General features: G+C 45.6%; 1 protein-coding gene across 1 annotated transcript in view; it reads right to left on the bottom strand.

The window, feature by feature from the left end:
• The window catches only part of TTC9 (tetratricopeptide repeat domain 9), a gene marked incomplete at its 5' end in the record, with an annotated part of 66,212 nt that overhangs the window by 21,651 nt on the left and 32,230 nt on the right, over positions 1 to 12,331 (bottom strand). The window contains 2 exons of the mRNA XM_034643042.1: positions 733 to 829; positions 1,087 to 1,149. Of these exons, the coding sequence (XP_034498933.1) occupies positions 733 to 829; positions 1,087 to 1,149 (160 nt within the window). The remainder of the gene's footprint in view (positions 1 to 732; positions 830 to 1,086; positions 1,150 to 12,331) is intronic.

Here is a 12,331-nt window from a genome sequence, read left to right as displayed (position 1 = left end):
CAGAAACGTGCAGACTCTGGAGCTCTGTAGCATCAGGGAAGTTACTTAACTTCTCTGAGTCAAGTCCCTTTGGTTATGAATAATTGCAGACCCGTTGGTTTGTCCTAATTGAAAAGGAGGGGTCAGTTGGAAGAATAGGACAGACTCCCAGGAAAGCTGGGTGCTGGTGGTAGAGCCACCGTGGGACCCACCGTGGGACCACGGCATGACCGCTCCCCCCTTCTCCTTCTCTGGAGTTGCAAAGTTCTCTGCTCCTGCTTGTCTCAGCACGTCTGATTCCTCCTCCTCCTCCTTCCTCCTCCCTTCTTCCTCCCCTTCCTCCTCTTATGCTTCTTTCAAGACTTGATTTTTAAGTAATCTCTACACCCAACATGAGGCTCAAACTCCCCAATCCTGAGATCAAGGGTCGCACACTCCACTGACTGAGCCAGCCAGGCGCCCCTCCTTCTTCTTTCTTAATCAGCTTTCATGGTGCACGCCCCTGTCCCACCTTTAGAGGGGCCTGACAGTGAGGACAAACGTCCACCTGTCTGGGGAAAAGAAACCTGCCCCACTGGGTCAAGTTTCTACCCTGGCCCCCCTGGCCTGAGGAGTTGTCTTTGTGTCCTCGGTAACAATATGCCAGCAGGAGCCCACCCTCGTGGGTAGATAGGAGGTTCTCAGGGAAGAGAAAAATAGGGTTGCCGTCTCTTGGCAGTTTTGTCATGTGAAAATGGGAATAACGTTACTGACCTGATACATGGGAAGTTCTGTCGCTCATTGAACAACGGCTGTAATTCAGGGTAAGGTTCTCTGGACTCGGCAGGAGGGTCTCTGAGCTGGGGTGGGCCTGGGTGAGAAAGGAAGCTCAGAAGGGATGGGCTGAGGGGGTGTGAGTATGGGAAATGTGTCTCCATTCATCCACTATTTGGGGAGACAGAGTTGTAAAAAGCTGGGGACAGGGATGGTGGAATATTCTTGTTTTAGGAGGCCTGACTCCTAATTCCCAGCTGGAGGGCAAGTCAGCACGATCATGTCAGGGGCTTAAGCTCTCAAACTACGTTTTCATTCATTCTCTCATTTAACCGACGTCAGCTGAATACCTACTGTGGGCCAGGTACTGTGCTGGTTGCTGGTGGTAAGGCAGTGATCCCTCGTGGTGCTTGTGTTCTAGAGGGAGAAGAAGACAATAAGTAAGATAAATAAGTAAAATATGTAATATGTTACGGGCAAGAGCTAACGAGAAGAAATAAAATGGGAAAGAGGTATGTGAAATATCAGGCAGGTGGGGTGGGTGTTGATATTTTGAAATGGAGGTAGAGAGGGAGGGCCTCACTAAGAAGGCGTCTTCTGATTAAAGACCTTGAAAGAAGCCATAGAGCTAGCCATGTTATGGGATGGGGGAGAGAATCCCAGACAGAGGGAACAGCCAGGGCAAAGGCTCTGAGGTAGGGGTCGGCCTGCCGCCATGAGGGAATCACAGGGAGGCCGGTGTTGCTAGACAGATGGAGAGTGGTAGCGTTGAAATCAGAGTGTTACGGGACCAGATCTTGTTGGATCATGTAGTTCATAGTAAGAACTTCAGCTTTTACTCTGAGTGAGAGGGAAGCCATTAGAGGATTTTAAGCAGAGGAGAATTAAGTTTTAAAAGAATCATTTTGCAATAGACTGAGAAGGTCAAGGACAGAGGTAGTGAGTCTTGTTAGAGTGTTGCTAGGGGAGTAGTGTTCATGTCTTAGACCAGAGGGGTCATAACAGGAGTGGAAAGACGTGGTCAGATCCCAGATATATTTTGCAAGTTGCACTGACAGGATTTGCTCAGCTTAACTACTGCTTTGTTCTGCTAGCAGTGACATAAATTCCAATTCCGGGCCCCAAAACATAACTTGGCACATGGTCCTTCTTCCTGCCAGCCAATCCTTCCAATGTGTGTCTCTGCAGACATGTTCAGCTCCTTTCAAGCTCTAAAGGCCTGTGAAATTTGTGCAATGAAAGCATTTTGTTATCTGAGATATTTACTTCTCTGGATTCGGCTTCTTAGAGTCCTCATTCTTTTAAGTTTAACCTACTATAAATCAAGAGAGATAGGTCAACGACATTTTTGCAAATGGCCTGATGACAGAGAGGATGCCTTTGAACTAGGTGACCAGGCTAAGGCCTGGAAAGTTCATCACCGTCCTAGCAATGGGCCTTACTCAGGAGCCTGAGCTAAAGATGTTCATCTCTGGAGGGAGAAGGAGTGAGTCAGCAGAAATGAGGGGTGAGAGAAGGTGACACCTGCAGAATTTGGTTTCCTTGTTCCCAGTTGTCTTTATTCTCATGCTTCTTGTGAGTTGTCTTTCAGAAAGCAAACAAAACTTCTCTGTAAGCTCCAGGGCTATATGCATGACGTCTAGGCAGCAAAAGAGCAAATTTTGGTTGTCAAGCTGCAGACTCATCCATTTCTTGGGCGTCACCCTTCCCTCACCAGCTCTGTTGGGAGCCATCAGCATAGTAGGAGCGGCTGTAGAGAAAAGATCTGAGCTCTCCTCGCTTGGGTCAGGGGGGTGGGATCTCTGTTCTCCACCCGGACTGCCAGCTGTCTTGAAGCCAGCATGGGAGCTGTTCCTTCCAGCCAATGATGTGAAAGCCCATATTCCTTTTTTTTCTTCAGATTTGATTTATTTATTTTGGGGGGAAGGGGCAGAGGGAGAGGGAGACCGAGAATCTCAAGCAAAGCCCCTGCTGAGCACGGAGCCCGACATGGACTCCATCTCAAGACCCTGAGATCATGACCTGAGCCGAAATCAAGAGTTGGCCATTCAACCGACTGAGCCACCCAGGTGCCCCTAGAATAGCTAGTACTTTGGTTACTGTCTAAACACTCTGTGGATGAGAACCTTTCTTTTGTTTATCTGGTAAGATGCTCAACTCGTTAAAAGACTTGGTTCAAATACTTACGATGCTCTTATTCCACACTTGTTTAGACATTTCCTTCTAAATGTCTGAGCTAACACATTCATCTTGCTCTTTGTTCTTATACATAGGCACTTACTGGTGAGGCAGCCCCGGTTCCCAACCCAAGAGATAATGGGGAGATGTTTCAGGAGATGATAAGAAGGGAACTGGATGTTTGTCTGGGCCCTTATTCCTTGGCCCATACCTATGATCCTAAGGCATCCCCAGGTTCCCATTCCTCACACATCTATCTTCTATTCTATTCTAGTCTAATATACTTCTACTCAGAGGTGCAAAGTCATAAACTAATCCTGGATCCCTCTAGCTGCCTAAAATTTGCCCCAGAGCTGACTTTACCACTGTCTTCTCTTTTGCCTTCTCTCTTAGGGGAGCAGCACAGGTCCCCATAACTCAGATAAGCCAAGGAGTTGGAGGGTGAAGGCAAGAAAAATCAGCCACACAAAGAAAATGGGTGGAACTACCAGGTCACACATTGGCTTGAGGTGTGCCCCCCGCCCCCAGCAGAGCTCTAGGTTCTGGTTCCCTTTCCTGACAGTGCCCCAGAGGTCAGAGGCCAGACTCCAAATAACTATGCAGAAATCCCGGAAGGAGAAACCGTATGGAGGCCTAAGTAACCAAATGAGCCGGTGGGAGGGTAAGAGAAGCTACAGCAACTGATTCTGTCGAAATAAGTACCTCTCGGTTGGCAGTCATAGATTTCCTCTTCTTTAAGTGGTATCTGGGAGAATTATTATGTTTACTTTTAGAATACTCATTTAAGGAAAAATCAACCTATGTGGCCGGAGGAAGAGGGAAGACACTACATATTAAGGCTTTTTTGTCCAGCTCTTTCTCTTCAATTTGGACAAAAAGGCTCGGGAGGGAAGGCTGGGGGTTTTGCAGGGAGAGCCCCCTCTGATCCCAGGGGACTAAATATGCCCTTCTCCTCCTCAGTGTTTCATCAACAGACATTTATTGAATAACAAGGTTATGCAAGAATAGGTCCTCCTGTCCAGAATGCCCTTCTTTCTCCCACTTCCATTTCCAGCCAGGGCCTAATGACCAATCATTTATCCTTCAGACCTAAGTTCCCTGAGACTTTTCTCCCTTGATTAAATGATAAGGCTTAAAATGCAAACTGCCTCAAAAAACTCAGGTGTGTGGAGTCACTAATAAGTCCCTTCAGACCTTTCTCTAAAAGCCACTTTTGAAGTGGAAGGAAAGGAGGTCAGAGAACAAAAGGAGACAGAAGCTCCTGAAGAGAGTAGAGGAGGGGGCTGTAAGGGGGTGCCAAGGAAGGTAGCAGGGAGACGAGGGTCTCAGAGGTCACTCTAACCAACTTCTCACATGCCCAAGATGCTCAGTGTAGGATGGCATTATGCTGGAGGGAGGAAGATGGGGGTTGAATAGGTTTGGAAGTATACATTATAAGGGATGGATTGGGGGTGCCGGTGCAAAGAAAGACTTAGGGGTTAGCAGAGGGGGCTGGAGGTAGAGGTGGGCGTGGAGTTCCTCTGATTCTCAAGATGTTTGGAGTGGTGGGAATACTCAAGAGTCTCAGTCACGCTTAAGAATACAGTGATTTGTTTATAAAGAATATGTGGCTAGATAAAGATATGGCGGTATCAGAGGGGGGTATCTGAATATAGGGTTAACTAGTTGACTCTGCAGACTGGCTCCGTCTGCTCAGGAGTCTGGCTATTCTGTTCTCTCCCTGCTCAGACTATGGTCCGGACACCAGCTGCATAGCACCACCTGGAAAGGCAGAATCTTGGGCCCTGCTCCAGAGCTACGGAATCAGAATCTGCCTTTGAGCAAGATTCCCAGGTGATCTGTGGGCCCATGACAGTGTGAGAGGCACTAGCGTTCACAATTACCTAGCTCAGTCCTGGGCTGTCCACGGCAGGATATGCGAGCTCCTGGTATTTTAAAACTCTTCGTTCCAGGACAGAATGCCATCATGTGATGCTAAGAACCAGATTCCATTTAAATTTAAATTAACTTTAAATTAATTTTATAATTTAATGGGCTCACCTTTAAATAAAGTCTTTGTATATATACCAATGGCAAAAGGGAACCAAATTACTAATATGCCTTTGACATAGCAAATATTCCTGCCTTGGCTTATATACACAAGTTAACACCAGCAATATTCAATATGAGCTTTTTTTTTTTTTAAATCACAAGACATAATTTCTCTATTAGTGGATTCACTAGATATTCCCTAATGGATAACTTCTATAAATACTCTTATTTAAAATTCACCTATTGCCACCTGCTAGAGGATACAGGAAATCAATTCAAGCAACCTCCAGCAATCCTGAAGGGAGACCTTGAGGTCTCTGTGCAGTGAATCCCTGAAGGAGCAAAGGGCAGGTTAGCAGTGCTCTTGCTGCATCCATCATGCCTCCTTGGACACATCACTGCCCTGTGCCTCGGTTTCTCACCGGCAAAATGATCAACATGATTGACAAAGACAGCTCATTGAGCAGCACTCAGCTCCTTTTCCACTTCCTTTTTAGTCTTCCTTTTTTGGATCTCAGGACATGATTCAACTAAGACCTCAGGTGCTTTTAACGAGAAGCTGGTACAAACCCAAGCAGGTGCAGGATGAGACCCAGGCCAGGACAGTGGGGCTTAGTGGCTCAAAACGTAGCTGTGGTCACAAGGAGTGGAAAGGAAATGGAGGAAACGAAGGAGTTTGCCCTCCTACAAGCTCAGGGTCAGTGCCGATGGTACCCGAGAGCCCTAGGTTGCCTCAGAGCTTACACAGTCCAGTCCACTGGCAACGAGGTGTCGGTACCTTCCTTACACTGAACTGTGTGCCAAATAGGGGCACTGGCCTTTTTAATTTCTTCATTCCCTTATCATAGAAATTTCTACCACACCTGATAATCAGACAACCCCGTGTTTTTATTTCTACCCCTCAATGTTCTCTCAAGCTTCTCTACCAAAACAAACAAACAAACAAAAAAACAACAAAAAAACCCCTGTTGTTATCTTTTATTAACATGCTTATTAATTCAAGCAAATACATGAAATAAGCACATGGATTAGGAAGGGCCAATTCTGTTGGGAGTCAGAGAAGATATCCCACCACCTATTTATAGAATATTAACACAATTCAGTGATTCCCAAATATCAGTCTCTGAACCAGTAGCAGAATTTCAGTTTTTAAAAAAATGCCATTTCCTAAACCCCACCATCTGTATTTTTAAAAATGCTGGCTGGGTGATTCTGAGACCCAGAAAGATTTCTGACCCACCTTCACCCATTTATAGATGAGGGTGAGGCTGTGAGGGCCCACCACAGGCTCAGGTGAAGGCCAATCTGGTGAGGGTCAGGCTTCCTCAGTCACGGGTCTGTGCTTATCTGTATTTCCAAGCCCACGCGTGGGCATCAAAGAAACAGGAGCCCTATCATGCCGAATCCAAAGTAACCAAAAAGTAAAAATGCAAGCAACATTTTGGCAAGGTGACCTTTCCTGTGGCAGGGTCGTCCCCTGGCTGAAAGATTAGAAGAGCCACCACATTCCAGCATCCTCCCCCAGCTCCAGCTCTCAGCCCTCAGCCTACACTCAGCCTGGACCCAAAGCCTCACTCACTGCTTTCGAGGTGCGGGAGTGAGAGGAGAGACACAGAGCTCCCTGCAATTTTAAAAATGGCAGCAGATTCTAAATCTAAGAAAATAATTTTCCTTTCAGGCTGCCAGACTCCACTTAGGGCTTAGCAAACCAAACCAAACCAAACCGAACATAAAAACAGACCTACCAATAACATTAGCTCGGGACCCCTGAGGCGACCATGGAAAACTTCAGGGCCTTCTGACAGCAGGTGACTGGGCTGGCCGTGGATCTCCTCCCTGGGAGCTCTTTTCCTCCTCCATCTCAGTGCTCCCCGCTATGCATGTGAACTCAGACCTTCCTCGGCAGCTCTGCCCCCTCCCAGCACATACGCCACTAGAGTGACCTATCGCCATCTCCCTCTTTCAATGCGTTCCAAGCAGAACCCAGCCCTCTCCACTGACCAGGATCATCTCCCCATGCCTCCTCATCTCCTAAGTTCAAAAATTGAAGGGAGGTTTCTAGTTGAGTGCTGTGGCACTCTCCATCGTTGTTCTTGTTTTATGCTCAATCAACAACAGAAGGAATTGTCAAATCTGTAGATGGCTTGAAGTTGGGGAAATCAGCAGATACGGGTGATGGAATCAAGAGGAAAACACTCACCACAAGCTCTAAAGGACAGACCAAAATCAATGTGGTTAAATTTAATAGGAATAAAACTGTGCACGAATATAAAAATACCATGTGACAATACTTTATTATTCCATTTATATGAATTTCAAAAGCAAGTTTTGTGTTTGCAAAACTTATCTATGGAGCTAGTATCAGAGTAGCGGTTACCTCTAGGGTTTCAGGAAGGAGACTGATGGGAACGGGCATGAGAGAACTTTCTAGGGTGAAGGCAATGCTCTATATTATGATCGCTACGTTGGTTGCAGGAGCGTTTTCACTTTTAGGACGTACCACTGACACTTGAGATCCGTGCATATTGTAGTACAGAATCATAACTCAATAATAAACATTTTAAAATCAGTGGTATAAATAGAAGATGGGGCCACACGTGTACCACAAACCAGCTGTGAAATGATCTGATAAAAAAGCTGGGCACCTCTGCAGTCCAGATGTAGAGACAATGAGGATCCCCTGTCTTCTGTGCTGGCCAGTGTGGTTCTACGTGTCACGTTTCAAGAGGAACATGAATGGAGGGAAAGACAAGGGCCCGTGCTGGAAAACTTGTGAGGGAAGAATAGTTGAAGGAACTGGAACATATAGGCCAGAAAACAGAAGACTTTAAAGAGAGTCCAGATGGGGGAATGTCATGCTGAAGACAAGACCTGGCTGGCTCTGAAGAGGGCCAAAGTTAGGTTGTGGATGGAAACTACTGGAAGACAGGTTCTAGCCCAGTGTAAGAAGGTGGGTTCTAGGCTTCCTTAGGTCTGGCTCGGTGAGCGGTGGAGGGGCCGCAGGCCACTGCAGGCGGGGACATCTTGCACAACTTCAGTGTGAGGCTGTGGGAGCAGCTCGTCTGCTTCCACGTTGTGTGGCTGATGGACTCGCTCCTCCTGTGGGTGGGAGCCGTGCTGCACCTGCGCATGCTGGCCGTGGCCATGTGCAACCGCTACCAGTCCATCCCCGTGTCTACCTCCCTCTTCCGAGACGCGTCTGACGGGACCTCCCTTGGCCTGAGCAGCGCTTAGCCAGGAAGACCAACAGACAGGTCTTTCTATGGTCTGGCTACATATATCTTATCAGACACATGATTGCAAAAGATGGGAGACTCTCTCCCATACTGTGGGTTGTCATTTTGCTTGATGGTGTCCTTTGAAGCACCAAAGTCTTTAATTTTAATAGATAAAAAGTTCGTTTTATCTGTTTTGTCTTTTAAAAATAAAAAACTGTGCTTATGCTTTTGGTTTCACGTCCAAGAAAACATCACCTAACCCAAGATCACAAAGATTTACACCCACGTTCTAAGATTTTAAAGTTCTAGCTCTTACATTTAGGTCTTTAATCCATTTGAATACATTTGTTGTGTGTATAATGTAAGGTAGTGGTCGAACTGCATTCTTTGGCGTGTGGCTATCCCGTTGTCTCAGCACCATTCGTTGAAAAGACTCTTTCTTCCTCCATTGAAATATCTTAGTATCGTTGTTGAAAATCAATCCGCTGTAAATGTGAGGGCGTATTTCTGGACTATCATTTCTATTCCATTGATCTATCATCTATCTTTATGTTAACACCACACGGTCTTGCTTACTACAGCTTTGTAGCAAGCTTTTGTAATTGGGAATTATGGGTCCTCCAGCTTTGCTCTTCTATCTTAAGATTGTTTTGGCTCTTCTGGGTCCCTTGCATTTCCATATGCAGTTTAAGATGAGTTTGTAAATTTCTGCAAAGAGGTCAGTTGGGATATTGATAAAGATTGTGTTGAATCTATAGATTAGTTGGGAAGTTAACGTCTTAAGAATGGCAAATCTTTCAATTCATGAACATGGGCTGTCTTTCCATTTAGTTAACTCTTCTTTAATTTCTTTCAACAACGTTTTGTGGTCTTCAGAGTTTGAGCTTTGTACTTCTTTTGCTAAATCTATTCTTATTTTATTCTTTCTGGTTATTTTCTTAACTTTATTTTTGCTTAGAATATGTTATTAAAAGTAATTTTTCTGCCTCCTTTTACTTTTTTAATTGTGGCTGCTAGAAAATTTAGAATTACATAGGTGGCTCACATTTTATTTTGGATAGACAGCACTGTTCTAGAATAAAGAGGATGGAATCAGAGAAAATAAAAGAACACAAAACAATGGAATATATCCAGGGCGCTCATGACACTATGCCTCTGGAGCTGCATTGTGAAACCTGGTGTAGAATTTTTGCCTATTATGGAAGTCACAAGTCTTGAAGAGCTTCTGACTGCAATCAGAGACACCATGTGTAGCCTCTCGTCCCTGTTCTACACAGAGGGGATTTAATCAGATATAACCTGTAAGGTCTTTTGTGACTTCTCAGCCCTTGGGCCTACACAGGTGGTAAAAGTGACATTGCCTGAGCCCAGGCTTGAAAAACCAGGAAAAGGGTGAGAAAAGATAGCTCATATTGAGTGTCTCAAATCCTTTCATATTATATCCAAGAAAAGGAATAGTAGAGCCTTGCCATCGACCCTGAAGTTCACTCATTTCTCACCTATTCTGCTCTACCAGCTGGGACCCCCTCAGGAAAATCTCCAGTGATCCTCTGGGATTGGTACACCCATGGCATTTTGTAATATTTATTACACAGATTTGAAGTTGCCTGTTTATGTTTCTTTCTTCTTTACAGACTCTAAGCTTCTCAAGCAGGGAAAATACTTTGTCGACCTTTGAACCACCTATAATGAAGTGAGTGGAATGATAAATACTGAGCGAGGGAATGAATGAATGAATGAATGTGCACTATGTTCCTTCTTTCTCTAGAAGAGAATAATTTTACAGCATTACTTTCTTTTAAAGATAGGTGCTGTGTAAGTGTATTTTGGCTCAGTGGGCAGAATATTACATTTGTCAGAAAAGTACCCTATTTCCAGTCCTGGCTTTGTTACTGATGAGCTGTGTGACCTTGAATGCTCACCTTCTCTGGACTTCCTCCCTCAGCTGTAAAATGAAAGGTTAAACTAGTGAGCTTTAAGATTCCTCCCAGCCCTAATATGCTGTGAGATGCTGAAAACAGGGCAAACTGGCTTTCAACTATAGGCTTCCTTCCAGACAAGCAATTCAACTGAACAGCTGAGATCCCCAACCTTTTGCAGGGGCCTCTGCCTCCCCCCTCCTCCATGTCTTCGCAAATATTAATAGCCAAGAACCTCACTGAGTGTGGTTTTTAATAGAATCCAATTTCAGTCCATTTAGAGTGGGACTTTTCATGCTGACTTGGTAATTTGAACTCTGTCATGCCTGATGGGCTGAACGCATTTTCCCTGTCTGTGTGGCACGCCCTGGGCCGGGGGGGAGAGGGCAAGTAGGTATTGGGAGCAGGACGCGGGGACGCCTTAATCAGAGCAGCTGCAGATCAGCTATTTCGGCCTCACAGCCAGTCTTTCCTGCCTGATGCATGTGACTAGGATCCCAGGGCATTGGGAGGAAATAGGCAGTGACTACTCTTTCCTGATAGTCACCTTCCTCTTGCAGCCCAGAAGCCACTGGCTCCTGTGTGCTACCACAGAAAGAAAACTGGGTTGATCTTTGGATGTGACTAGAAGACGCCTGGTTCTGCCAACCAGCAGAATTATTCCAGCTGATTATTGTGGAGTCTCTGATATATTGGGAGAGGCCACGTGAGAGAGTAGTATGTGACTTCCTCTGCCCCATCCCCCCAACCAAGTCTTTGTCCTGTTGCTTGAGAGAGTAATCTGAAGGCCTATTGGAAGTTCCTTCCTTCTAGAGTGCAGGGTGGGAACAGGAGGATGAACGTAAAGGTATTAGCCATACCATAACTGAGGAACCGGGGGCTCAGAGGGTTGGGGGAAGGAAATGAATGTTTATTCCATACTTACTCTGTGCAGGGCACTGAGCTAGGAGACAAGTTATTTCTTAATCCTCCCAATAGCCCATTAAGGAATATAAAATTATCCTCATATATAGGGAAGGAAAATGAGGATCAGAAAATCAAACAATGGCCCCAAGATCACACACAGCTAGAGGACGTCAAAGCTGGTACTCAAACAAAGCTCTATCTGCCCACTCCTAGAGCTCACATGATTAGAAATGGTGGAGCTGGGTGCTCTGATTTGTCTGCTGGTCTACCTCACAGCACTCCTTCACCTGGCTGGTCATCGGAAACACTTCAGGACATTAAAAAAACGATAGTATCTTGAGTGTTATCCCCCGGAGTCTGAATCAATGGGTCTAAGGCAGAAGCTGAGATTATGCATTTTTAAAAAGCTACTTCAAGTGTTTCTGATGTTCTGGAAAGCACAGCACTGGAGCACGTGGCTTCTGTTCCAACCCAAGTCTCCTAGGGTTTCTTGGTTCTCAGAAGCACAGATCCAGTCCAGCCCTGCATTTCCCCCAAGTAACATTAGCCACTGAATCCATTATTCATTCATTCCAGATTCAGGGCTCAGCATTTATCGAGCACGTACTGCGTGCCAGGCGCTGTGCTGAACATTGTGGCTGTACAGAATGAAGAAACCCCAGTGCCTGCCTCAAGGAGCAGCCAGGTAGTGGGCGAGACAAACATCAAAAGGAGGTTCCAATTCCTTGTAGCAAATGCTATGCAGAGGCAGGCTCGTGTTGCTTTAGGAGTACAGACCATGGGGTCAAGGAAAGCTTTGGAGCAATGATGCCTCGGTCGAGTCCTATAGGAGTTAGCAAGGCAAAGAGGGGGTTGGAGGGGTGAGGCATGGCCCACGAGGCAGAGGGAACCGCATGGAAAGGCCCAGAGACCCAGAGTGATGGGCTTGGGGCATGACAGGGAGCTGTGCAATGGTGAATTGTAGGGTAACTTTGGAAGAGGACCAGGAAGGAGCCTGCAAGAGTCTGTGGGAGAAATTACATGGAGGACCTTGGGTGTTATGTTGAGTTTGGCCTTTATCCTAAAAGTGATGAGGAGCCACTAAGGGTGTTTAAGCTGTGGAGTGACATAATCAGGTTGTGTTTTAGAAGGGGAGCACTGACAGCAACGAGAGGGTGAACCAGAGGCAGAAGGAGCTGGCAACAGAGATCCAGATTAATTGCAGAATTAACAATTTATGTGTGTCAAAAAGCACCATAAACAAAATTTGAAAGCAAAGCACTTGGAAAGCATATTTGCAATGTTTCTTGACAAAAATAATATTCTTAATAAAATTACATATTGAGAATAAAGATAAACATACCAATA

Source organism: Ailuropoda melanoleuca, chromosome 14, assembly GCF_002007445.2.
Source record: "Ailuropoda melanoleuca isolate Jingjing chromosome 14, ASM200744v2, whole genome shotgun sequence".
In the NCBI taxonomy this organism is placed as follows: domain Eukaryota; kingdom Metazoa; phylum Chordata; class Mammalia; order Carnivora; family Ursidae; genus Ailuropoda; species Ailuropoda melanoleuca.
Note: the sequence above shows the minus strand (reverse complement) of the source record. Positions and strands in the feature narration are given on the sequence as shown.